The sequence below is a fragment of the Podarcis pityusensis genome, assembly GCF_964106645.2.
Source record: "Podarcis pityusensis genome assembly, chromosome: 4".
NCBI classification, from domain to species: Eukaryota; Metazoa; Chordata; class Lepidosauria; order Squamata; family Lacertidae; genus Podarcis; species Podarcis pityusensis.
In genome coordinates, this window is record NC_138027.1 from 60156340 (window position 1) to 60180116 (window position 23777).

General features: G+C 40.4%; 1 protein-coding gene across 1 annotated transcript in view; it reads left to right on the top strand.

Moving 5' to 3' along the window:
- The first annotated feature begins 4698 nt into the window (after positions 1–4698).
- Positions 4699–23777, top strand: part of CFAP47 (cilia and flagella associated protein 47) — a 189891-nt gene continuing 170812 nt past the window's right edge. The window contains exons 1-15 of the mRNA XM_081003912.1: positions 4699–5204; positions 5746–5897; positions 8163–8278; positions 9613–9751; positions 10084–10312; positions 12844–13004; positions 13887–14023; positions 15275–15510; positions 16864–17056; positions 18264–18474; positions 19824–19976; positions 20537–20717; positions 21449–21545; positions 21919–22135; positions 23050–23294. Coding sequence (XP_080860038.1) covers positions 4980–5204; positions 5746–5897; positions 8163–8278; positions 9613–9751; positions 10084–10312; positions 12844–13004; positions 13887–14023; positions 15275–15510; positions 16864–17056; positions 18264–18474; positions 19824–19976; positions 20537–20717; positions 21449–21545; positions 21919–22135; positions 23050–23294 — 2692 coding nt within the window. The 5' untranslated portion in view covers positions 4699–4979. The remainder of the gene's footprint in view (positions 5205–5745; positions 5898–8162; positions 8279–9612; positions 9752–10083; positions 10313–12843; positions 13005–13886; positions 14024–15274; positions 15511–16863; positions 17057–18263; positions 18475–19823; positions 19977–20536; positions 20718–21448; positions 21546–21918; positions 22136–23049; positions 23295–23777) is intronic.

The following is a 23777-nucleotide window of genomic DNA, read 5'->3' on the forward strand; positions in this document are numbered from 1 at the left end:
CTTCTTAGCTGCTTTTCAAAATAAAATATATTCCCAAAGCACCATAAAATGTAACAAAACCCTTTTTTTAAGTTCACAATTTAGATACGAAAACAGAAAGAGCACTAGAACCATCTGATCTCAAGCTGGCACACTCTGGCTCACAGCCAACAGAAACACATAGTAAAAGAACAATTCTAATTAAAACCAGATTGGGACTGAATCATATTCAGAAGCCTATCAAAAAGAAAACAGAAGGGAGCCAATTGTACCACTTGTGGGAGATGCAATGCTGGAACTAAAAAAGCAGCTGTAGCGTTATTTTAGCTTAAGCTGCCTTGCCACTACATCTGCTGCTGGAGCATAGCCTGGCCGCTGCAATGCTTACCTTTTTGACTTTCTAACTAAGACAGTTGTAATGTGCCTTAAAGACTGCCTGGAAGCATACTTCAAAATGCTACTGCTTAATTCATTTAAGCTGCTGTCAGTTTTTGATCAGTGAGAACTTACTACACTTCAGCGGCTACCGGTGTGTTCACAACCAATTCAAGCAGCTGCTTTTGACCTATAAATCCCTATATCGTGTTGGGGAACCTGTGGCACTCCACATATTGTTAAACTACAACTCACATTACCTTAGGCCAATGGAAGTTGGCATCTAGCAATATCATACCCTCCAACAATTTTGTGCCAAAACTGAGACGTCAGGTGGGGCACACCTTCCAGTTCAGCGCTCTTTTAGTCCGATGTTCACACCAGAGTGCTGGACCAAAAAACAGGACACTCCAGGATCCAAACAGAAGCTAGGATTGGCTTCTGTGATGTCCCATTTAAAGTAGGACACTTGGGAGGTATGCAATATCTGTAGGGCCACAGCCTGGCTCTCCAACCTGCCTGTAAATAATTTGGGGTATTTAAAGGAACATCTCCCATTTTAAGATCTAACAATGAGATCCTGCTAAGCAGGTCCATGTAGAGTGGGGGGCAGCCAGATACACTTGACCCAGGCCTTGGAGCACCTGCTGGCCTGTTACGGACTGGCTGTTTTTTTGAGTTTATAACTGAATTCCAACAAGGCTTCCACCCCAGGCCTCAGACGAGCTCTGCAGGGCCTTGCTGCTAAGTGTACTACCTTTTGTGGATGTCTGTTTAGCAGTGTGCTTTCAGTAAACCCAGGAAACTCATTCCATCCCATTTCTTTCAGAAAACAGATATATTCTTCATATTTTTTTTTAAAAAAGAGAATCATACCCACAAAACTGAGGTAGGAGTTTGGAAACTGAGCTTATTTAGGCCTCCTATTTCTTCAGTGGTTTTGTTGACCAGTTTTATGGGCTTTGGTTTCACTATTTTTGCTATTGTTAAATTATTCATATATGGTTTTAAGTTACAAACTGCTTTATAAACAGATTGAAAATCAGTATATATATTATATATATATAGAAGGAAAGTAAGAATCCACAGGTAACCTGTGTGACGTCTGAAAAACTTTATTTGCTGCATATCTGAGAGCCAACTATGCATTAAGCTTAGTGGGTAGTGGGCATCTATTTTGCCCTTTTAACTTTCATTAATTATGAGTGAATGCAGTGCTCAGGGAGAGGAGACTTGTTAATTTCCTCCTTGGTGCAATCAGAACTAAAACCACTTCCTCACATGATTAAAAAGCTTGTTCTAAGTGTTCTAACTGTACGGGAAGGTATTTTAGCGGCTGGGAGTGAAAGGAAAGAGGAAATGATATCTTGCCATGCACCACATTCCTGGTAAAGATCCCACCTAACTGGAATTCATAAAATAAAAAGGAGAGGTAGCTGCATATTACACATTAAACATAATGTGTCATTTGGTCCTAACCCAGATAAAAAAAAGATGAATTCAAAAGTCAGACATTGCATGGATTTATCAGAAACCCCACTTCTGCCCTGAGGAACAGGTCAGATTGTGCCAATGATTAAAGTTGGGCAAATGATAAAGCTGAGAGACAAAGTGTATCAATGAAAAGGATATTGTATAGAACAGCTTAATAAGAAAAAATGTGGGAAGCTAAAGTGGTTCATTTAAGGGCAGATCTAAAGTTGGAATTTCTCTGTCACATACAGGTGAACTGTACCTGAAATACTTTTCAGAGAGCCACACTGAAGTCCAGCACAGGTGAAAAGCAGTTAATTGTTATCTTCTGTATCTTGTCAATTCAGTTGTCTACATAGACAGAATGAGATATGTTCCAGGTCTGAAAGGCTGTTTTTAAGTGTTGTGTGTAATTAGATATGCTATTATGGCAATATTATCTTTGTTTGGTTTTCTTGTTTTAATGCATTTTAGTGTTTAAACCATCTACCCAAGTGGTGTAATCAAATATTGCTAAAATGCAAGAAAACAAGAAAACCAAACAAAGACCATATAGGTATTCATAATAATGTAACTAATCACGTACAATGTCTAGAGAATGTTATGGGGTAACAATAAATAAATACTTTGTTCATAGATGACAGCAAACACTTTCAGAATTTCTTATGAAAATGAACAAACAAATCTTTAAAGGAGGCAGGTTAAAAGACAGATGGTTTGCTTATGTTGCCACACCATCAAGCCAACCAAGGGCTAGCATATCAAGATGCTTAGTCTAGTATTCTTCTTTCTGCTTCTACCTAAAGCATTTTATAAATGAGTAGAAAGCATTATGCCCTTTCTTTGTAAAGTATCACTGACGCGGTTCTCAGGCCAGTTACACCTCTAAGTTGCTGGTGAAGCCAATGGGAATAAAACAAATCCCACACCCTTCCACAGTTACAGCTTTTTCTTAATTTGTAAGCATGCACAAGTCCCACAGAGCTAAAAGAAGCTTATGGCCAAAAAACTGTGTGCAAGATTTCAACTTTAGTACACACTATGGATTTATACATTAGTGAACATAAAAGAGCTTTTCAAAATAAGAGCAAAACCAAAGGTGTATTCACTAACCTATCTAGCAAAATATTGTCCTAAAAAGAATAAAAATGGATAATAGCTGAGAGATAGAGCTTGTGCTTTTCATATTAAAGGTCTCAATCCTGGTCATTTTAAAATAAAAATAATAATCTCAAGTAACAGACTGCAAAGATCTACTTCTTAATCTTAACAGTTTCCTAAGGCTCCCCAAAAGAACACTGTATGATAACTGCTGATTTACAACTCTCCCATCCGCCAAACACATAGCTATTATTACTAAGAGGAAGTCAGCAGGTGGCACTATTATACACATATTCTGCATATTTTTCTTTCTCAAACTCATTCTTTTTTTAATATAGTTTTTATGCATATTTCTGATACTAAAAAGCATTGTGCATCTACCATATGCTGTACACTTATATTCCTTCCCACTTCGTAAGGTAAGAAATAAAGCATTCCTATACTGAGTGTTTTTGAACTTAGGACTCAGAAACTGATGAAACAGTTTGAACTGGGAAAACTACACAGCTCATAGTAAAACTATAATCCAAACCTATGCATGTTTAGTCCAATGCAATTCCTATTTTTTACAGTGGTGCCTACTCCTAGATGAGCAAGTTTGGGATGTACATTTATCTATCCGGAAGAATAATTTAAGTCAGTGGTGCTTAATTTCAAATCAACATACTGTTTATAGAAACAAAGGAAGCTGCCTTATATCAAGTCAGAGCATTGATCGATTTAGCTTAATATTGCGATTTGTGGACACTGATTGTCAGCAGTTTTTCAGACAGGATTCTTTCCCAGGCGTATCTGACCATAACTTAATGAAACTCTTCGCATACCAAATATGCATTCCGATACCGAGCTTCGGTCAGTCACCACATGTAATGAACGATTATTCTTTTTATTTTATTTTCCATTCCCTCAAGGAGGTATAGAAAAACAGTTCTTCTCCTGGTTGTATTATTGCAACCACCTCATTAATTGCGAATAGGCTGAGTGAGAAATCCCCCTGCATGCGTGGGGTTGGGATCCAGCAGTTCTCTAGCTGAGCCAAGAGGTTCTCAGCACAGCGAGGCTACGACGGCTTAACTACCCTATCCTTGGTTTCAGCCAGGATCCCGCCAGCAGTGGCGAGCCCAGTGAGGATTGCAGCCTGAGTCTCCCTGCCTCAACATTTTTCTCACCGAACAGTGGCTACAAATCAGACCGCTTTCCCTTGCTCGCTGTTACAAGACCCAGCAATGCCCCTTTTTTGGCTCTTGTACTATCATATCAGTTGCTAGGAAGCGGGAAAACAACAGGATTTCAATAGAAGAAGAACTGTGCCTGGAGGAAGAACTGAGGGGAGAGACTCCATCAGGCAAGGCCTCCTTCCACCTGCCTTGCCCCACTCTCTGCTTCTCAATGTGTATTGTATTGTTTTATGTACTGTGGCTTGCCATTGTTTTATTGATTATAGTTTAGATATTATTGTAACTGTTGAGTGGATTTCTGTTTAACTTTTATATGTTGGTATTATTAATTTATACTATTGTAATGATTGTTGAATGTTACTTTTTTGATGGAGGTTGCCTATTTTAAAGTTATGTTTTATTATCACATTTTTGCATTGCATTAGATTGTTATAACATGTACATTTTTTTTTGTTTCTTCAGCTTGTAAACTGCCTTGAGTATTGTAAGATAGAAAGGCGGTATACAAATTAAAAATGATGATGATGATGATGAAGAATAACAACAACAACAACGCAGCAAAGCCTTTTTGTTATGCATTCAGCCGCAGTGGCCACTGCCCTAATAAAGTCATTTTTGCATTTCTGACTTGACACACTCCTTTGCTGGGTTAACATCAGCACAACTCCACTCTACGCTCCCGTCTCTCTATGGTAAGCCAGGAAGCTTCCGCCACAGGCTTCGGAACCTTCGCTCGAAGCCTCGCCTCCAATCAACAGCGCCCGTCCCGTTGCTAGGTGACCGTTGCCAAGCTGCGGCGTGCGGAAGGAAGCTCGAGTCGCCTTGGAGACAGGGACGCTCCAGGCTGGGCGCTGGTTTGGCCAGAAGGCTGCCATGAGTTCCCGGGGCAGCGAGCAGGAGGGTGGCTGCGGCGGCGGCTGCGGAAGGGTAATGGAGGCTCCCGCAGCCTCGTGGCACGTAGCCGGGGTGCGCATTACGCCGTCCGAGGTGCGCTTCGTGGACGCGGTGCCCGGAGGGCGCTACCGGGCGCTGCTGAGCATCCAGAACCTGCAGTCTCACAGCTGCCTTCTTCGCTTAATGCCTCCGGAACAACCTCAGGTGGGGAGCCCAGAACTGGCCCTTGAAACCCCCGCCTTCCCCTCGAAAAATGCTCCTTTGCACCCTTCGCAACGCTCCTCCTCCTTCTGAGGCTACTGCTAGTAGTGTCCACGTCCCCCTCCTGCACTTTCCCCTCTCTCCATTCCCCTTTGCTGCTTCACTTGTTGCAAAAAAAAAACAAAAAAAACAAAAAAAACAAAAAAACAAAACACCCCTCCCCAGGTTCGTAACAATGTAAATCTTGGCAGATCAAATAGGCGTTAAATAAAACCAAACAAACTCAGAGGCAGAGCGTTTGCCACTGGAGAGTTACTGAATAGTGTTTTGAATCAAAGCCCATCACTTGTCAATCATGATAATAATAATAATTTTATTATTTATATGCCTCACCCCAATCTGACTGGGTTGCTCCAGCCTCTCTGGCGGCTTCCAGCCAAATATATTTCATGGGTGGGCAATGAATATACTGTATGATCCTGCTGAAATCAAATGACAGTTGAATTGGAAATCGAATGGTTTATTTCTTCTTCTTATCTTGCAGTTCAAACTAATTGTGGAAAATCAAAAGAACTCCGTTGCTTCTGGGCTTCACATAACAGCCATTGTGGAATATCATCCTGATAAAGAGATAGACCTTCAGGACAGGTTACTCCTTCACATAGGAAAAAAGATAATTGAGATTCCTCTAATAGGGTATGGCATTTCAGCGTATTGCTCCACTAGTTAACTTTTGTTAAAACAAGGTGAAATTTCCTCCATATGATTATTGTGACTTAAAATTGTTATGTGTGAAGTGGCCTTAAGGGACGATCTACATACTAATTGCTTGTAACCAATTAATGTCCATAGTTTGGAAAAAAACAACAACAAATAGCTGTAGGTGTGTAAACAGGATGAAGACCATGATTCTGGCAAAAAATCCAACACTGCCCCCTGTACTCTGAGAGGAAAACTTAAACTGATGCCAATAGACATTTCTCTCTTAGCCCTAATAACAGCTTGCATGGGCTATTTATTTTATTAAAATGATAATGCTCCAATTTTACTCTTTGTGACATAGTGTTGCCACTTGACTGATGTTTATTACTAGATTAGTGCTTTTTAACTTTTTAAATGATGTTACAGATGTCAAAGAGAACAACAACTACCAAACTTTTAGAAGACATCTGAAAGCAGCCCTGTTTAGGGACGCTTTTAATGTTTGATGTATTACTGTATTTTAATATTTGGTTGGAAGGTGCCCAGAGTGGCTGGGGAAGCCCAGTCAGATGGGTGGGGTATAAATAATAAATTATTATTATTAAATGCATTAATTAATAGCACAATCCAAACCAGTGTCCACCAACACGGGTTTGCATTGTAAGAGCCACCAACACATTTGCATTGCTCACTTGGTTAGAACCAGAAAGCGGGAGGGGGCAAGCAAAAGTATGCTCTATGCCACCTTGGAGCTGACTTAGTGATTGGGTCTGCTGCTGTCAAGGGGTGTTAGTGGAGCTGTCTTAGGATCCAGTAGGCCCTGTTTTGCCTCAGCCCCTCCCTGCCCCATAGTACTGTATTTTGGGGCTATAATTCACCTGCCCTCTCAGTGGAACAAGGAGCTCTGCACTGGTGGAGTGATGCTAGTATCACTCCATGAGCAGAAGCTAGTGCTGCTGTTCTGGTCTGGGTGCAGGGAGTCTATCAGCTACGATACTGACATCCTTAGGAATTATGCTACTGTTGCGGGAGTGGCTCTACCAGTTCAGTGATGAGTTTTGACCCAGGCTGCAGTACTATTAACCCTTTATTGTGCTGCTTTTTTTATTTATATCTGTATAATTTTTTGTATTTTGTATTTGTACTATTTCATTTGTGTCCTGCTTTTCTTCCATGCTGGATCTACCAAGCTGTGAAGATCTATCAAGCTCTAAAGGTCAAAACTAGCGCTTTGAATTGGGCCTAGAAATAAAGTAGGACACCAGTGCTGTTAGCAAAGCACCACCATAATATGTTTCTAATTTTTAGTTCTAATTAGCAGACTAGCAGCTATATTCTTAACTAACTGCAGTTTTGAACTGTCTTCAGAGGCAGCTCCATGTATAATGCATCACAGTAGTATAAATGAAGTCACTAAAGTTGACCAGGTAGTTAAACATCCTATAGTATAAAGTGCTTTGGGCTATAAAGGAAACGTTCACCTCCAGAAGAAATGGTTCACGGAGCACCCTCAAGGTTTAACTCTGGACAGTATTCATAGCTGCCACTAGATTTTTAATCTTTCCATTTTGTTTTGTTAGCTCTTTACCAAAATGTATTAAAACAGTGAGATTTAGGACTCAGTGATGTTTTGCTGCTAGGCTATATAATGGGCACATTCTATGCAAAATTAGTCATGATTTGTAATGTGAACTAATCCATGTTTACTTAGAAGTAAGTTCTACTGAGTCTCAGCAGTGCTTGTTTTCAGGCAAGTGCATATGGGATTTTCAGCCCAAATTATATTGTTCTTACTGTGATTTTATCTTTTTCTCTTACTTTCTTGTACTGAATGTCTGTTACAGCAGTCATCATGAGCTCATACAATATTGAAACTTTTATAATGTTATAAAATTGTTGGGGTATTCCAGTGTACTCATTGTATATTAAATTGTGATCAGTGTTTTTTTCTTAAGCGTAAGTAGACCAGATCCATTTTAAGAATTTATAATTTGATGAAACAAAGATGTTCAAGCTAATTAAAAATATAGTTGCAACTCAATGTGATTAAATTGTCCTTAAGTTCCAATAATTAAGAAAGCAAAATGACATTTTAATAAACCTCTTATGTTTGCTGATGTTGCTGCTAAATTAGATTACATAATTAAATTCTCTGTGTGTTGAAAATGGGAGGAAAGCTTTCTTTCCTAAAGCATCTTTAAAAAATGCAGCCAACAAAGTAATGTCAGAAAGCCAATTAAAAGTGCAATTGTTTTCCAGATTAATCCCATGCTGCTGCCTAGAAATTGAACCTGAGATAGATTTTGGCACAGCGATTGCAAACAGTACCGTAATTAATAAAAATCTAAAAATTACTAACTATGGATCATCTCCAGGTAAATATTTTCTGTGTAGCAAATTATACTAGATTCCTTTTCTGTTAACATGGTATATTGATGGGTTTCCTAACTACAGTATACAGTGGTACCTCGGGTTACATACGCTTCAAGTTACAGACTCCGCTAACCCAGAAATAGTACCTCGGGATAAGAACTTTGTTTCAGGATGAGAACAGAAATTGCGTAGCGGCGGTGCAGCAGCAGCGGGAGGCCCCATTAGCTAAAGTGGTGCTTTAGGTTAAGAACAGTTTCAGGTTAAGAACGGATCTCCGGAACGAATTAAGTATGTAACCAGAGGTACCACTGTATAATGAAATATTCATTTTTGTCTCACAGTTCTTAGACACGTCAGACTAGGTTTATCAACTTCTGGGAAAGCTACCGCCCTAGATGGTGTCACATTTTGGTAGACAAAGGTAGCAAAACGGTTTTTCTCTCCTTCCTCATTTTCCATTAATTTTTAAAATTTTGGGAGCATGTCATTGTATTTTGGGATAGCGAAGACAGAGAAATAGGTATGTGTGCATACATCACTGGGCAGAATTCAAGTTGCTGCTTCCACATGCCATGCTTGTGATTTGACTTGCAGTCTGTGGCTAAGGGTGCAATCCAAGCCTACTGTGGTGGTTCTGTGGAGCTCTTGCCACCTTCACAGCCCTGCCATTCACAGTGCAGAAAGTGAAGGGCAATATGACTGGGCCTGGTCTTTGCACCAGCTCTAGGCAAGCACAGTGATCAGGTCTGGTTTGAGATCTATGTCTTCTGGCAACAGCTGTAAAACTGACTTAGGATTCCTCTGAATGCCCTGTTTTGGGGGTTTCTGCTAGGGTCAGCTGGTGGGGATCCCACCAATGGACTTACTTTCAGCATGTTAGGCAGATGTAATGTACCGTATTTTTTGCCCCATAGGACGCACCGGCCCATAGGATGCACCTAGTTTTTTTTTGGGGGGGGGAATAAAGAAAAAAAAATTATTTCCCCCCCAGGTGCAGGGGTGGGGTGGGGGAAGCCTGAGCTTCCCCCGACCCCAGCTCCCAGAACAGGCAGCTCTCCGCAAGCCTTGGGAGACCGGCGTGACTTCCCGCCAGGCTCCCACGGCTTGCAGATATTTGCCTGAAGCCCAAACCAGGTGGGGGGACAGCGGGAAGGCGCGCTGCACCTCCCCGCTGTCCCTGGAGCTTGTGGGGCTGGCGGCGGGGAGAAGCGCGCTGCTATGTGAAGATAGGTGTGGAAGTAAAGTGCATCTCTGCCCACATTTTGTGCTACCATGTATCAGACTGGAAATAGTTAATTTTACATGCAATGCACAATATTGCTTATATATTTTGTAGGTACATTTGCTATAAAATACAAAGGAAATGTCTCCATTTTGATATCACCAACCAGTGGAGTGGTGGAACCCCGATCAGAACAGTTGATTAATATGGAGATTTGTACAGATGTACCCAGAACAATTAATGAGACAGCCATGTAAGTTGCAGTCTTCCTTCTGCTCAGAATGTTGTGTGACACTGATACCACTGTCTACTCTGACAGGAAGCACTGAAGCTGTAAATATGTTTAATATATTAGTGACATAGGCAGGTTCCACCATTAGTCTCCCAGTAAAATAATCTGTCTTTCAACCCAGCTTGGAGTGGTAGAAATAGGCAGCTTCTATAAGTTTCAACTGTAGATATGTGTGTTGTACAAATGCTCTAGTAAAATACTGAGTTCATAAGATTAATGCACTATTGTAACACAGTTCTTATCTGTTCATATTTTCCCCTTTTGTTCCTTCTTACCTGTTGTTTACTCAAAAGTGTGAAATTGCAGGGACGGCCCAAAGCTCAGATAATCATCAAAGCCAATATAGTGGAGCAAATTCTTGAGCTTTTGGGTGTGCCTCCATCAAACAAAATAAAATGTGTCAATTTTGGATGTGTCTATTTTGGAACCACCAAGACTGAAGAAGTTCTTCTTCATAATAAAAGCCCAGAGCCCATGGATTGGGTGGCAATCCTGCAAGACAATGCTGTTGGTGGAGAGATGGTAAGGAAACCTTTTTTGAATTATTTTTACAAAGCTTTTCAAATGTGAGGAAACCTGATGACTTTTCACCTGCTTTTCTGTCTGTTTTTCAGCAGGGTTTCCCTTCCATAGTTGTAGTCTTGTAGAAGAGAGTTTTTCTTTTGGTCAATATTGTGTGTTTTTCTTGTCTATATGTATCTCTTCCAACTGTGCGGGTGGAAGGATACAAAGAGCATTGAGGTCAGCATGTGGGAGTGTTTAAGCCAGGTCTCACAGGGAAGAAGATGGAAGGGGATGGAAGTAACAGAAGAAAAACATAGAAGCAGAGAAACCAGGGCGCTCTGGAGGACGAGGAGAGATTCATGAGCGAACAAGAAGAAGTAGGTAGAGGGAAAAGACGTGGCTCAGTTTCTCACAAGAAGGAGAAAGAGGAATAGGACAGAAGGGTCTGGGGCTGCCATCCCTAGTGGCTCGACAGAAAGAGAGAAGGGTGAAAAAGCTAGCAGGAAAGGAAACTACAAGGGGCATCAACAGAAGAACTGTATAAGGAAAGATGGGGTCAGGTGGAATATACATTATGAGAGACTGAGGAAGAAGGGAGTATATAGCAAAAAGAGAGTGGAGTCCTGGGATGCAAGATGGCAGTGGAATTCTTTGAGTAACTTTCCCACTACGGACAAGAGACCACCTGGGGTTCTGCAGACACCTAATACCAAGGGCAGGGATAGAACTGACACCAGCTCTCACAGCATTGTGTCACACTGTAGTATGAATAACAAGAAGAATGTGCATTGCAAATGTGTGCCATCTCTGAAAGGTGGGTAAATAGTAGTAGTAGTATACCATCTCATCCTTATGTGCCCAACTGATGACTGTGCTGTGCAGGAGAGGGCCTCTTGAAGATGTACCGTAATCTCATCAAAAGGGTTATTCTATACAATGTTAGTATTAGGTGTGGTGGCACCTACCCTTTGGAACGCCTACCACTTACCATTTCTGTTATCTTTTTGGTGTCTATTGAAGACCTACTTTCCTTCTAAAGCCTTTTAAGTGGACATTTTTATTCTTATCTGTATTGGACTTGACATGGTTTCCAATATGTGTGTTTATTGTTAAATAGCTTCAGGCTGCTTTATGGGAAGTGATCATTAAGTTGAAAGGAAGAAAGAATAAATAAAACACTTGTGTGTGGAAAAATACAGCACTGCATTTGGGCCTAATGTTGTGATAGAACCAAACTCTTTCCATTACCCTTACGCTGTGTGGCTTGGCCTCTGTCAACAAGGCCTGTGTTCACATTCCTGTTTACTGTGCGCTTACTGTGTTTCCTGTGTTGGACTTTTCATTGATGTTCATGTGATGTCATCTAAAATGGACATATATTCTGTACTTTGTTATTACTATTTGATGTGTTGTTTCTCAACATGTGTGTAGGAGAACCAGTGTGGTGTAGTGGTTAGTGTTGGACTAGAACCTGGGAGATCAAAGTTTTGTGGGGATTAAATGAGGACAGGGAGAACCTTGTATGCCACCTTGAGCTCTCTAGAGAAAAAGGTGGGATAGAAATGCAACAAATAAGTAATAAATAAATAAACCAGCTTCACACCAATTGGGATCCTTAAGTCACTCCTAATTTATCTCCAACCAAAGTGTGAACACCTTTGCATAGGATAAAGGCATCCCTGCCTGTCAACACCCCCTGGTGAAATAAAATGAAGTCTGCCGCTGTGAACAGCTAAAGGGGAAAGAGCTATGAAAGGTACCAGAGAAAAAACAATTTTACTGCACTCTAAGGAAATCAGCCCTGAGTGCTCACTGGAAGGACAGATTGTGAAGCTGAGGCTCCAATACTTCGGCCACCTCATGAGAAGAGAAGACTCCCTGGAAAAGACCCTGGAGTGGGGAAAAGTTGAGGGCACAAGGAGAAGGGGACGACAGAGGATGAGATGGTTGGACAGTGTTCTCAAAGCTACTAGCATGAATTTGACCAAACTGTGGGAGGCAGTGGAAGACAGGAGTGCCTGGCGTGCTCTGGTCCATGGGGCCACAAAGAGTCGGACACGACTAAACGACAGCAACAAGGCAGCATTGTGAATACACCAAAGGACTCCATGGGGAAATTCTAATGCATCTTTTTGTGTAAGCACAAACTGCATCCTCTCAGGGTTCCTGCAGTGTAAGGGCCTTCCAACCCCATATACTCCACCTGTCAGAAAGATGCATATTTGCTAGGGCATAATAATTCTGTAGAAAGTTCTTACTTTTTTTTAAAAAAAAGCTATATTATACCAGTTATGTCTAATAAATACAAACAAGGAGTGATCTAGTGCTAGGGACAAATTTCTTTCACATAATGGCAGTTTTTCCTTGCCACTCTTTCAGTATTAGACTGTGATATTTTATTTTTATTGCTTTTCTATATAATACAATCTAGGCTTATTCAATATGCATAATGTTTTTCTGCTTTTTGCTTTTTTCTGAAAAGCCCAGCATTAACAACTGAGAAAACTGAGTGGCTTTTAATATATTTTATACCTCACTTTGTCTTACAGGGCACAGATATTCAGAAGAGTACCAATGCTGTTTTAAGAGATTTACATTACACTGATGGAAAAGCAGAACAAGATGTTTCCGCTCTAATTGCCTGCATTCCCAATGAAGGAACACTACAGCCTGATCAGAAAATGATGATCTCTATTTGTTTTAGCCCAAAGTAAGCATGGAATGTGAACTTAATGATATTATTTATTAAATTTATATACCACCCCCATACCTTTAGATCTCAGGGCAGTACACAACAATATATACAAATATATATGATACATATGTGTGTGTTTGTGTGTATATATATATATATATATATGTGTGTGTGTGTGTGTGTGTGTGAGAGAGAGAGAGAGAGAGATAGAGAGAGAGATTAAAATTACTAGAAATTGACCCCAAATATGATACACTCCTCTCTTTTTGATACAGGATTCATTCATAGCTGAAAAAGCACTCCTCTAACTTTTGTAATTAACTTATTTTGACTAACTGTTCTCCTAGTTATGGGAAAGGTTTCTGTTTTCAAAGAAAATATGGGGTATGAATGCTCTCTTTTAGCTGCAGTGGGTGACAGGAAAGGGTATACCCTGTCTGGAGACCAATCACTTCTTGTCTCAGTTGCCTAGGTGAGGCCAGAGGAAAAATTGGGGGGGGGGGGAGTGTAATACAAGAGGTGCAGTTGGAATTATTGGAAGCTATGCAGGCTCAAGGGTTGTGACAGCAGCAACTAGGCTGAATGGGCAGGGGGGTGGTATCAATTCACATGGAGCGTTGTGAAAAGAGTTGTATATTTAGATGATTTGGAAGTTGGTACATAGGGAACATTCTTAGCATAGTGACAAGTGAGAAGTCAAGAACCAAGTATTTATTATCTTGCACAGTGAGTGAGGTAATGACCCTGTAGAAACACCCCGTTAATTAGTGTTGCTATATTGATGTTGCATAAGAAACCTTAATTGCTCTAATTTTTCTGTTTAAACTTGTTAAGACATTAATAGCATATATTCTCCCTCCGCGCTTAGAAACATAAATGTAATTGTGAATTTTTCAGAATGGTGAAAAGGGACAGGGGGGACCTTGGCAAAACTCCACCAAGGCAAGATTATGCTCTCTTTTTGAAATTTGAAGCTATAGGAAGCAAAAACGACTTCTTGGAAGCAGTGGCTGGTAGTGACAGACCTACAGATGGTATGGCATTTATAAATACTGAATAAATGGAATGGAATTAGAACTGTACTTTTCCCTCTATAAATTTCCAGGAAGGGTAATGGGCTTTGCATAAAATAATCTATAATTTGAATACCTAAGTTAATTGGAAAACTCCTACCTCTGCATGTAATAAGAAGGTGTGAATTACATACCTTGAGGCTTGTTTTAGGTGGCAAGAGTGAAGCAACAACAAATTAGTTCCCTGGTCCCCCACTCACTCCATTCTTGGGCTGGTTGGCTCCCTGAAGAGGCAAGGCTTTCCACCTCTACCTCTTCCCTGCCTGAGCCTCACTCAGATAAAGGGCCAAGGGCGTCCTTCCTCAGAGTAAGACATTTTGGGCAAGATGGCCTGTGCCTCTGCCATGTTTTGCTGTGATGAAGGCCAGCTCACCAAAAATGTTTCACTCTGAGAAAGGATCCCCTTGGCATTTTCTGAGAGTAAGGCTTGGGTAGGGGTGAGGTGGAATCTCTGTGCACAGCTTGAATAATTCAGGGTCTTGGCACCTTCTGTGGCCTGCATGTCAGGGATCAGGCATACCTTGCTATCTCTCCTCCTTTGATGACTTCTTAGGGATGACTGAGAGATCCCAATTAATTCTGTGCTGGCTGCAGAAGGTGTAGTGGCTGCTAGGTACCAGCATGCAGTAATGACATCATACATTATTCTTACCATGTAAGGATTTCTGGTTAGGTTTAGCATGACAAGGCAGACCTCCAGAACCTGATAGGTTTTCCACTTCCTTACTTCAGTGCCACTGATTTCTGGCTGAAGGGCTGGTTATCCTGCAGGAATCTGACTCATATGTTTGGGGTCTGTAATAGTATGTGGAATTTCCCCAGGTGTTTTCACCAATTTCTCATGCTTGGTGGCTGCCCACAACAAAGACACTTTTCTATCCTGGATACTAGTCAAATTTTGAGCCCATGTATGTTCAGAAAGCAATGACTTTTGGAAGCTAGGCTGGGGTTTTATGATGATTTTGCGTCATCTTTTTTTAAAAAAAAATCTGATTACAATAGGGCATTTTGTGTACATTTATCATACAATGTGTCTTGCCTGAAATTTCAGGAGGTAGACTGTACATTGATACATGTATGACTTGATCATATAAAATGGGGGCAAATTATATGAAGACAGTCTTTCATGATCTATAAGTAAATTGGTTGCTATATTATCTGTCTTTCGGCTGTAAATAATAGCATATCCTTTTATCTCAATGCTTTTTACAGAGAAGAATCGTCATCAGGTTGAGTTGGGTTTGATAGGCTCAGGGCTTCCAGTCATTCTGACATTCAAACCAGGACCAGTTGTTAATTTTGTGGAGTGTTACATGGGTGAACATACAGATATTGTTTGCACGCTCAAAAATGAATGTGATATTCTTCCAGTATCATTTGCTTTTCGTAAGATTGCACACTATAATATTTGCCCTGAAAAGGGAAAAGTAAAAGCAAAGTCTACACAGGTACTATTTTGTATTTTTCTTTCATCTTATGCAGCATATATGTAGTTAACTTTCAAAGTGCTTTATATTGTGAAGTGTTGCATAGTACAATACCATAAATTTAAGTTGCTGCTAAAGCAGTATTACTGTAATGATGGCATGCATGAATGATTGTTACTTAAAATAAAACAAAAAAAAATAGAGCTTTCTTTTAAAGTATTTATTTACTAAATGTATATACCACCCTTCATCCAAAGAGCTCAGGGCGGTTCACAAGATAAAAATACAAGATAAAAGCCCAAATAAATAGAACAAAAATAAAATAATAACCCTCCCCCCCACAAGCAGATTAAAAAAGCTGTAGAATATTAATCAGCCAAAGGCCTAGTTGAAGCAGAACATTTTCGCCTGGTGCCTAAAGATGTATAATGACACTCCCTTGTCATTGAGAGACTGTTTCTGAGGTGCATGAAATTTTACTCCTTTTTGCTTCTCTTGTCTTCCTGCTTCAAAGCAGTTACAGAATTGTTGCTTTATCTATCTCCTATCCACAAGAAGCACCTTTTACTCTTACATACACAGATGAGAAACATTCTCCTCTCTCTGGCTAAAGCTAACTATCATAACCACCTTCTTTCAACCCATCCATTCATCCATAACCCTCCATGAGTATATAATGAGAATGCACCTGTTGCAACTTTTTACTCTATTCTATTAGCAGTCATTGCCCTTCTTCCTTACATTGGTTACTTGTCAAACTCCACATCAACTTCAAGCTTCTCTTCCTTATTTCTAAAGCCACATATATCTGGTTGCACCTTCCCTTATTTCCTCTTCCTCTTCTATTTTGCTACCTATTCTGCTGCCAAACTCCACTCCTATCTTGATGCCTTCTTCTTTGTAGTTCTTTCTCTTCAAAATATCATGTACTTGGCCTTTTGTGAGAACCTTCCTTTGCTGAACCCTTTTACTGAGCCATCTTAGCAACACACAGAAACTTTCTCACTACCACCTGAGCCTCTCTTGTCCTTCTGCTCATTGGCAACCGTTGGCCTCTGTTTCCTCAACTTCTCTCTCCCAGGCCTCTACACATGTACTCAGATGCAAATCCTGTCAAGTTCAGTGGGCTTATTCCTGGGTAAATGGTTACAGAATTGTAGTCTTCAAGTACATTGTAAGGAACCATGCTTGCTGTATAGTCTATGAAGCAGTCAACAGACTGTGAAGCCTAAGTAGTTGGATAGGGATAGATTTTATTTGAATGCTGGGAATTTAACATCCTGGTGGTTTGTTTTTTTAAAAGAAACAATGAGTGAGCATGATGTAACATTTTAAAATGTCTAAACGTCTGTATTTATTTATTTTTGTCTTTAGGATATTTTATTTTCATTTATTCCACGTCACGTAGGAACCTTCACAGCGAAGCAGGTGATAGATATCATTGGTCCAGTGGCAAAAAAAGATGGCTTACCAGCACTGAAGATCAAACCTTTCCATCAGTTATACTTAATTTTTTCTGGGGTATGCAACTCTGTAACCAATAAAGTGGTTCTGAAACCCAACCTTGGTAAGTTAGTAAGAAAAAGGGGCTACAATTTTAACGTGTTTGAAATTACATTTCTGTCAGTTCTTTTGTGGGATAATTCAGACAAATGGTAGACAGAGGCTGAAATGTTAGAACTAGTATTTGGTGACTTTGGCATGGTAAGTGGTTCAAATGCTCTGATAATTAATTGGTGAAGTAGCAAGTTAGTCACATGTCATCCCGTGGCTAGGGATGGGTGAGCAGCCTCCTGCATGCCCTGAAAATGAATTGGGCCCCCTTGAGTGTTCCAGTTGAAACTCAAAGCTTCTTGAGAGGAGCTGATGTTTGATTAGTCTCCACCTGTGGCTCTAACTCTTCACCCATCTGCCTGCCCACCAGCACATTACACCTGCCCCAGTGGAGAAGTGACCTTGAAGGTCAGGACCAGACCTAACTGACAAACCCTTTTCTTGAGCTTGAATGGAGGCTTTTAAAGAGCAATTTGAGAGTTCTGTCAGGTAACACATACCTGTTGTATTCAGAATGTGCGTGGTCTTCTTTGATCCCCGCCATTGCCCCCTTTCACATGTAATGCTAAGCCAAACCATGGATTAACACAGGTATGAGGTATGAGGAAACTGTGACTGCCAAACTACAACTCAAATCCTTCCTGGCCATCGGCTGGGGCTGAAGGGAGTTGTGCTTCAGGAGTACCTAGAGGGCCAAAAGTTCCCCACACTGACTTTGGATGAATGAGCAAATGTGCACACTTTGGGAGAGATCACTTTGCTCCTCCCTGGTCATTTTGCTGATGTGCTGTGCGATTGCCTCAGGTGGCACATGCTGGGATGTAGCTTGTCCGTTCCTCCAATTGTTCTTTGCTGGGTGATAGAGCTGTGTATCCTTTCTGTCCTGCCCTGTACTCCTAAGCTAGCTTCCAACCTGAGGTGCAGAGGGCATTATCTGGATAGCAGTGTTGAAGTAAAATCCACCTGTCACAGTCCAGTCAGCTTCTCTGTGTGGAATGGGAGGGTTGTTGTCATGTTCTTTGCTTCAGGCAGCAAAATGTCCTGAGCTGCCCCTTTATAATAACTCGTATAAGCACACTTATAAAACTAGTCTAGGAATGTAGCCCTTTATTTTTAGGGGGGGGGGAATGTAGTATTAGGAATTGAGTTTTCTGCAATTCAAGGAATAAAGATGATATCTGATACACATATAATTTATTTTTATTTAAATTCTGACTAAGGTATAACACCACAGATTTCCAATGAAGTGGGAGTATTTGTAGCTAGGAAGGTGGAACAAACCACTGATGTTGCTCCAGTGGCACTTCTCAAATCAGATCGGACACAAATTCATGCCCACCGGATAAAAAAAAACCTGAGCAATGCATTGGTAGCTTTTCCTAATGATCGTCAAGCCAGCATAAGACCTCCTGAACTGCATAAGGATTACAGGTAATATTGAAAAAGTGATAATGATTAATAACCGTCAGAGCTGGTTCAGATGCAGGTCAGTAAAAAGACACAGAATTAGGCAGTGTAGTTAATTCTTTATTTAAGAAAATGGCATACAGCTTAGCAATACCTCCCAACAGGACTTGCCACTATAGAGCAGTTGCCAGGACTGATGGTCCCCGCCTTTTACTTCCTCTAGGTCTCATTTTCTGCTGAATGTTTCCCAAGCAGCTTCAGACTACCTTGGGGAACCCATAATCTCTGTCCCACCCCACCCTACGGATTGCCCTGTGTGTTTGTGGAGTCAACAGAGGGAACCCCCCATCTTCTTCAGCCTCTGAGTCTGAGCTGCTCCCTGTCACAAGCTCCCTTTGCTCATTAAAGCCTGTTTTCTCTTCAACATTCAACCACTCCTCTCCCTGGTCTCCCTCTGACCTCTCCTCAGTGTCCCACTGTCACCACCACCAATCACTGGGCTCCAAGCCTTCCTCCTTTGGGGCTCCCCTTGGGGGTTCCCCAGCTGGTACCTCCCTCCCCTCCTCATCATCTAGCCAGTCCCGAACAATAACAATAATTAAAATATCACCTTGAAGGTGACATCAAAGACTGCCCATCGTATAGCACAACAGGTTTTTGCTTGTATAACTGGACATCCCTTTCCTCTCTTCCCACATGTCACTCTCCAAGTGCCCTCAGATCTGTTCCAAATAGCTGCCCTAACTGCCCAGGCCAGATTATTTTAATCAGTGGGAAGAGGAGAGGAAGGGGGAAGATTCATTGCATGAATGGAAATCTCTTGTGACATTGGGTGCTATTTTAAATATTTTATTTTGTAGCCTTTAATGTTTGTCCCTGTGAATTAAATATATAGTGAACCCTAATTCAAGTGCAAGTGATTACTGTTTGTGTTGAAATATATTTTGCTAATATTGGATTGGCTCCAGAGTGATGGTTGTGCAAACAAAAGGGCTTCTGTTCAGGGGAGAAAGGGGCAATATTCTCTCTGCAAGCCATCCCACCGGTGCTACTGCATGCTGCTCCACAAGGGCCCCCAATTTTTGGGAGCAGCTTTTGAAGAGGCCCAGTAGAAGGGGGAATCTGCAAAGATAGCTTACTCCAATGCAGAGTGGAACTCTGGGCTCAACCCACAATTTCCCTTTTTTCATATCAAATTGCAACAGTCCTATGTTAGGGTTGTCTTGGCAAGGTCAAATGCTAGTAATGATCAGTGGAATAATGGACGTATGAATAGCACATTTATATAGCAAAAGTGGAATTGTTTTCAGAATCCAGCGCACGTTTAAATGGCTCTTGCTCTACTGAGGCTGCATTTCTTTCCACACATTTAGGACTATTTTCACAAAGGTTGCCAGATACAGTTATTTGGATCCAGAGTTTTCTTACACGTTATTTGAAGAAATGGAAAAGCAAGTGAATAAGGATTACTATGCAAGCTATCTTCAGAGTTTAAGACAGCATCGTTTGCATAAAAAAGCTGCTCGGTAAACATTGTTTCCAAATAAACTGCAAAAATGCTCAATCAATTTCCAGATTTATAGCTCTATAGTTTTTTTCTTCATTTTTCTAAAAAGCTACAAATCCTAGTATGAATAATGTATAGGAAATGTGACTTAAAGGTTGAGAATAATTCTACGTACCTGAATGGGTTTGAGAACAATGAATCCCACGTGAGTGACATTTAGAAATTCAGATTGCAGTCCCTGGTGATCAGCTGCTTCCTCCAGTGTCAGCTAATTGTCTTGTCATGTGTGGTTACTTTTCCTCCCTCCTTTCCTCCACAAACTGCATTGGACTCTGAGATCTATCTATCTTTCCCAAGTAATTTGAGGAAGACACATTTGAAATATATGCACTGTGACAGGCTTTATAATTAAAAGGTAACTTGGTGTAGGTTAGTATTTAATATCAGTGCTTGCATTGGGAAATTTTTCTCTCTTGTAAATTCAGTTAATCAAAATATGTACTCAAAATGTTGTAACTTTTCGCAGTGTGTTTACTTCATAGCTGAATGTCACTTCTTCTCCATACTTCCAACTCATAGGATCTTTAAATCACTTAATAATCCTGTGGATATTGGGTTAAAACCAGCATCAGGCTTGAAATCTCCAAGGGTTAAAATTTTACAGGAGGAGAAATTGGAGGAAGAGGTTGCTTGTGTAAGAAGTAGCTTATTAACTAGTCAACAGTTAGCAGAAATGGAATCTAAAACTTCAGCCAGAGAGGTAAGCTAAATATGTTTGAAGATGATCTTGCTTACTTACAGCTTCTCAAAATATTGTGTAGCCTCATCCCATCCATGTTTCCTCAATGGTCCTGCTAATTTCCGTGTGATTGCTACCAGAAAAGTGTGCCTAGGATTCCACACTCGGAGCTGCAGCCTCTTTCCCCCCAAATGACTTCTGGAGATTAAGATTTTGTGTATTAAATATTCCCGTGTTGCCTTCTTGTTGTGGTTCTGGGTATCTTTCTTCTTCTGGTAGTGTTTCCTTTTCAGGAGAATCAAATTTTTCCAGCTTTTAATACTATTAATAATACCTCTGGTGAAGATGTTGTCCATCTTCCCCAGATACACAGTGCAGTTGTATAGTGTTGTAATAGTTGTACAAGTATGTACAATTTGTGTAGGGTCTGTGATAATGAATGTTGAACCATGAAACACCCTGCTTTTCCATGCTCCCTTGGTGCGTATTGTAAACTTCTTTTTGAAATGTTGGTCAGTAAACAGTGCCCAACATCTCATGCATGTGAGTGTTGCCTTCTGCCTTCCTGTTTGCCTGGAAAGGAGCTGTCAGCCTACAAGAATATGTTTCCTCTCATAAACTTGTCCTCCTGTTTATTTGCTTACCCAGATTCTATGGACTGTGTTCAGTACATTTGAACAAAAGCCTAACACATTCAGATATTATTAGCTGTATTAAATATTATGTGGTTATTCTGTTGGCCATTTTTACAGGTGGGTGACGGGCTTAACCCTGTACCAACTTTGCCACAAGAGATTGAAGACTGTAGTTTAATTTTGACGCCGAAGCAGCTTCACCAAATATTCATTGGTAAGATTTCTCCTTCCTTTAAACACAACAGGGGACAAAAATCATGTATTGGTTTAAAAATAGTGACTGTAAAGAAAGGCCATACCATGCCATTTTAATATATTTTAAGTTTGTGTGTATAGAGTGATAGAATTACAACTATATCAGTGTTGAATTGCTTTTTAAAGGATTGTTTCCCCCCTATATTTTTAGCTGTTCTTATTTTTATCTGTAGGCTGCCATGAGCCCCTGTCAAGGAAAAATTTGGGGTATAAATGAATATATGGTAATAGTATTAATTAATTAATTATAAATTCTGATCCTAATTCTTCACAATAGAAAAAAAGCCATTTTAAAAAATTCTGCAGCCACATCTCCTTTCCATTCTTTTCAGGCCCCTCTACCATTGACTTTGGAGAGGTTTGTGTGTGTTCTACATCTACCAGAAAAATGCATCTGGTGAATAATCTCCCAGTCCACATCTGGGTACAAGTAGGAATTGAAAGTGAGGAACTGCAACGGACCAGCCCTTTGTCTCACGTCATTCCACCTTTTACGAAGACTTATATTCCAGTTGTGTTTGAGAACAAGAAATTGGGAAACTTTCGAAAGTAAAACTTTTTGACTTTTTTTGGGGGGGGATAACTTTTTGAGTAAAGCACTCTGAGGGAGGAAAGAGTTCTTATGCATTTTGTCTTTTTTATAAATAATATTTTTTATTTTTAAATTTAACAAAGAAAAGGAAGGGGGAGGTACAACTGTGAATTGAAAAGCAAGCTGATATTTGCACAATTATTTTATACATGTTGCCTTGACAAAATGGCATGACTTGTTTTTAAAGGCAGGAACCAAATAAAGTTGTGTGTTGATGTCACTATCAGAGCTGTAACTAGGTGATCTTGCGCCCCTGGGAGAACCATCTAGATTGCACCCCCTAGCCATGGACAAATTAGCTCTTCTTTCTGCCTCTCCTCCAATCCCCCTGCCACCTATTCAATTCACCCTCTATTTAAAACCATTTCTTATGAGGCAATAATTGATATTTATATTTATGGACATATTTTTAGCTGATTTTGTACCCCCCAATTGCCTGCGCCCCTGGCAGGGGTGCACCTCGCCACCCCCTAGCTACGGCCCTGGTCATACACACACATAGATACATACCTGCACACACACACACATATATATGTATGTTTATGTATATGTGTATATAACATTTAGGCGTCAATCCTTTGCACACTTAAAAGCATTTGCATTGGATTTTATTTTAAAAAACTTCCCCTTGATCTATACACCTTTTAAGTAATGCAGGTTTTAAAATAGATTACTATTTCTGATTTCACCCCCTGAAAAGTGGTCTTATAATTTACAAAGCCAGTTTTTTAAGATGCTCCAGTATTTGGTCACAACTAGCATATACTTTTGCAAAGTATTTTAAAATATATTTGAATTAACATGTTTTTATGATCTTCTTCATCACATGTTTCATTTTAATATCATACATGCAATCTCTTCTGCATTACAGGTCTTTCGTGTATTCAGTAAACCAGCATCACACTGGACATGTGTTAGTGGTAGCATTAGTAGTACCTGTTGCTTTGGAAATGTCTACAAGGGAACTGACTTTAAATCCTGCCTTTAGCTACTTAGCAGAAACTGGATTTAGAACAACAGTGACACTATACAATCGTAGAAACTGCCCTGCAAAATTCACGTGGAAGCCTGTAATTACAGATGAAGGAATGGCATTTTCCATATGCCCAGAGCAAGGTAGAGTACATTATGGGACTATTTCAAGTAGTGATAAAATAAAGTAACATGTGATGGGCATATGCTGCAATCTGATATTTAAAGTGTTGAAGGAGGGCGAGGGGAAGCCCTCTGTCACATTGGCCACTGTTCCTCAAAAGGAAAGTCTATACGGAAGTGAATAGGTCTATTGTTCAAAATTTGGGGGCAGATATGTTTGCAGGTATTTAAGGTACTCTTCTATTTATTTCTCTTACCACATTTTCTTTCTCCCAAAAGGGCTGCATACACGGTTCTCCCTCTGCCCATTTTATTCTTGCAGCAACACAGTGAAATAGCCTAGATTGAGAGGTGGTCCTAATAGAGTTGTAGAGTTGGACGGGACCACAAGAGTCATCTAGTCCAACCCCCTGCAATGCAGGAATCTTTTGCCCAACGTGGGGCTTGAACCCACAACCCTACGATTAAGAGTCTTGTGCTCTACCAACTAAGGGTGCTCTACCC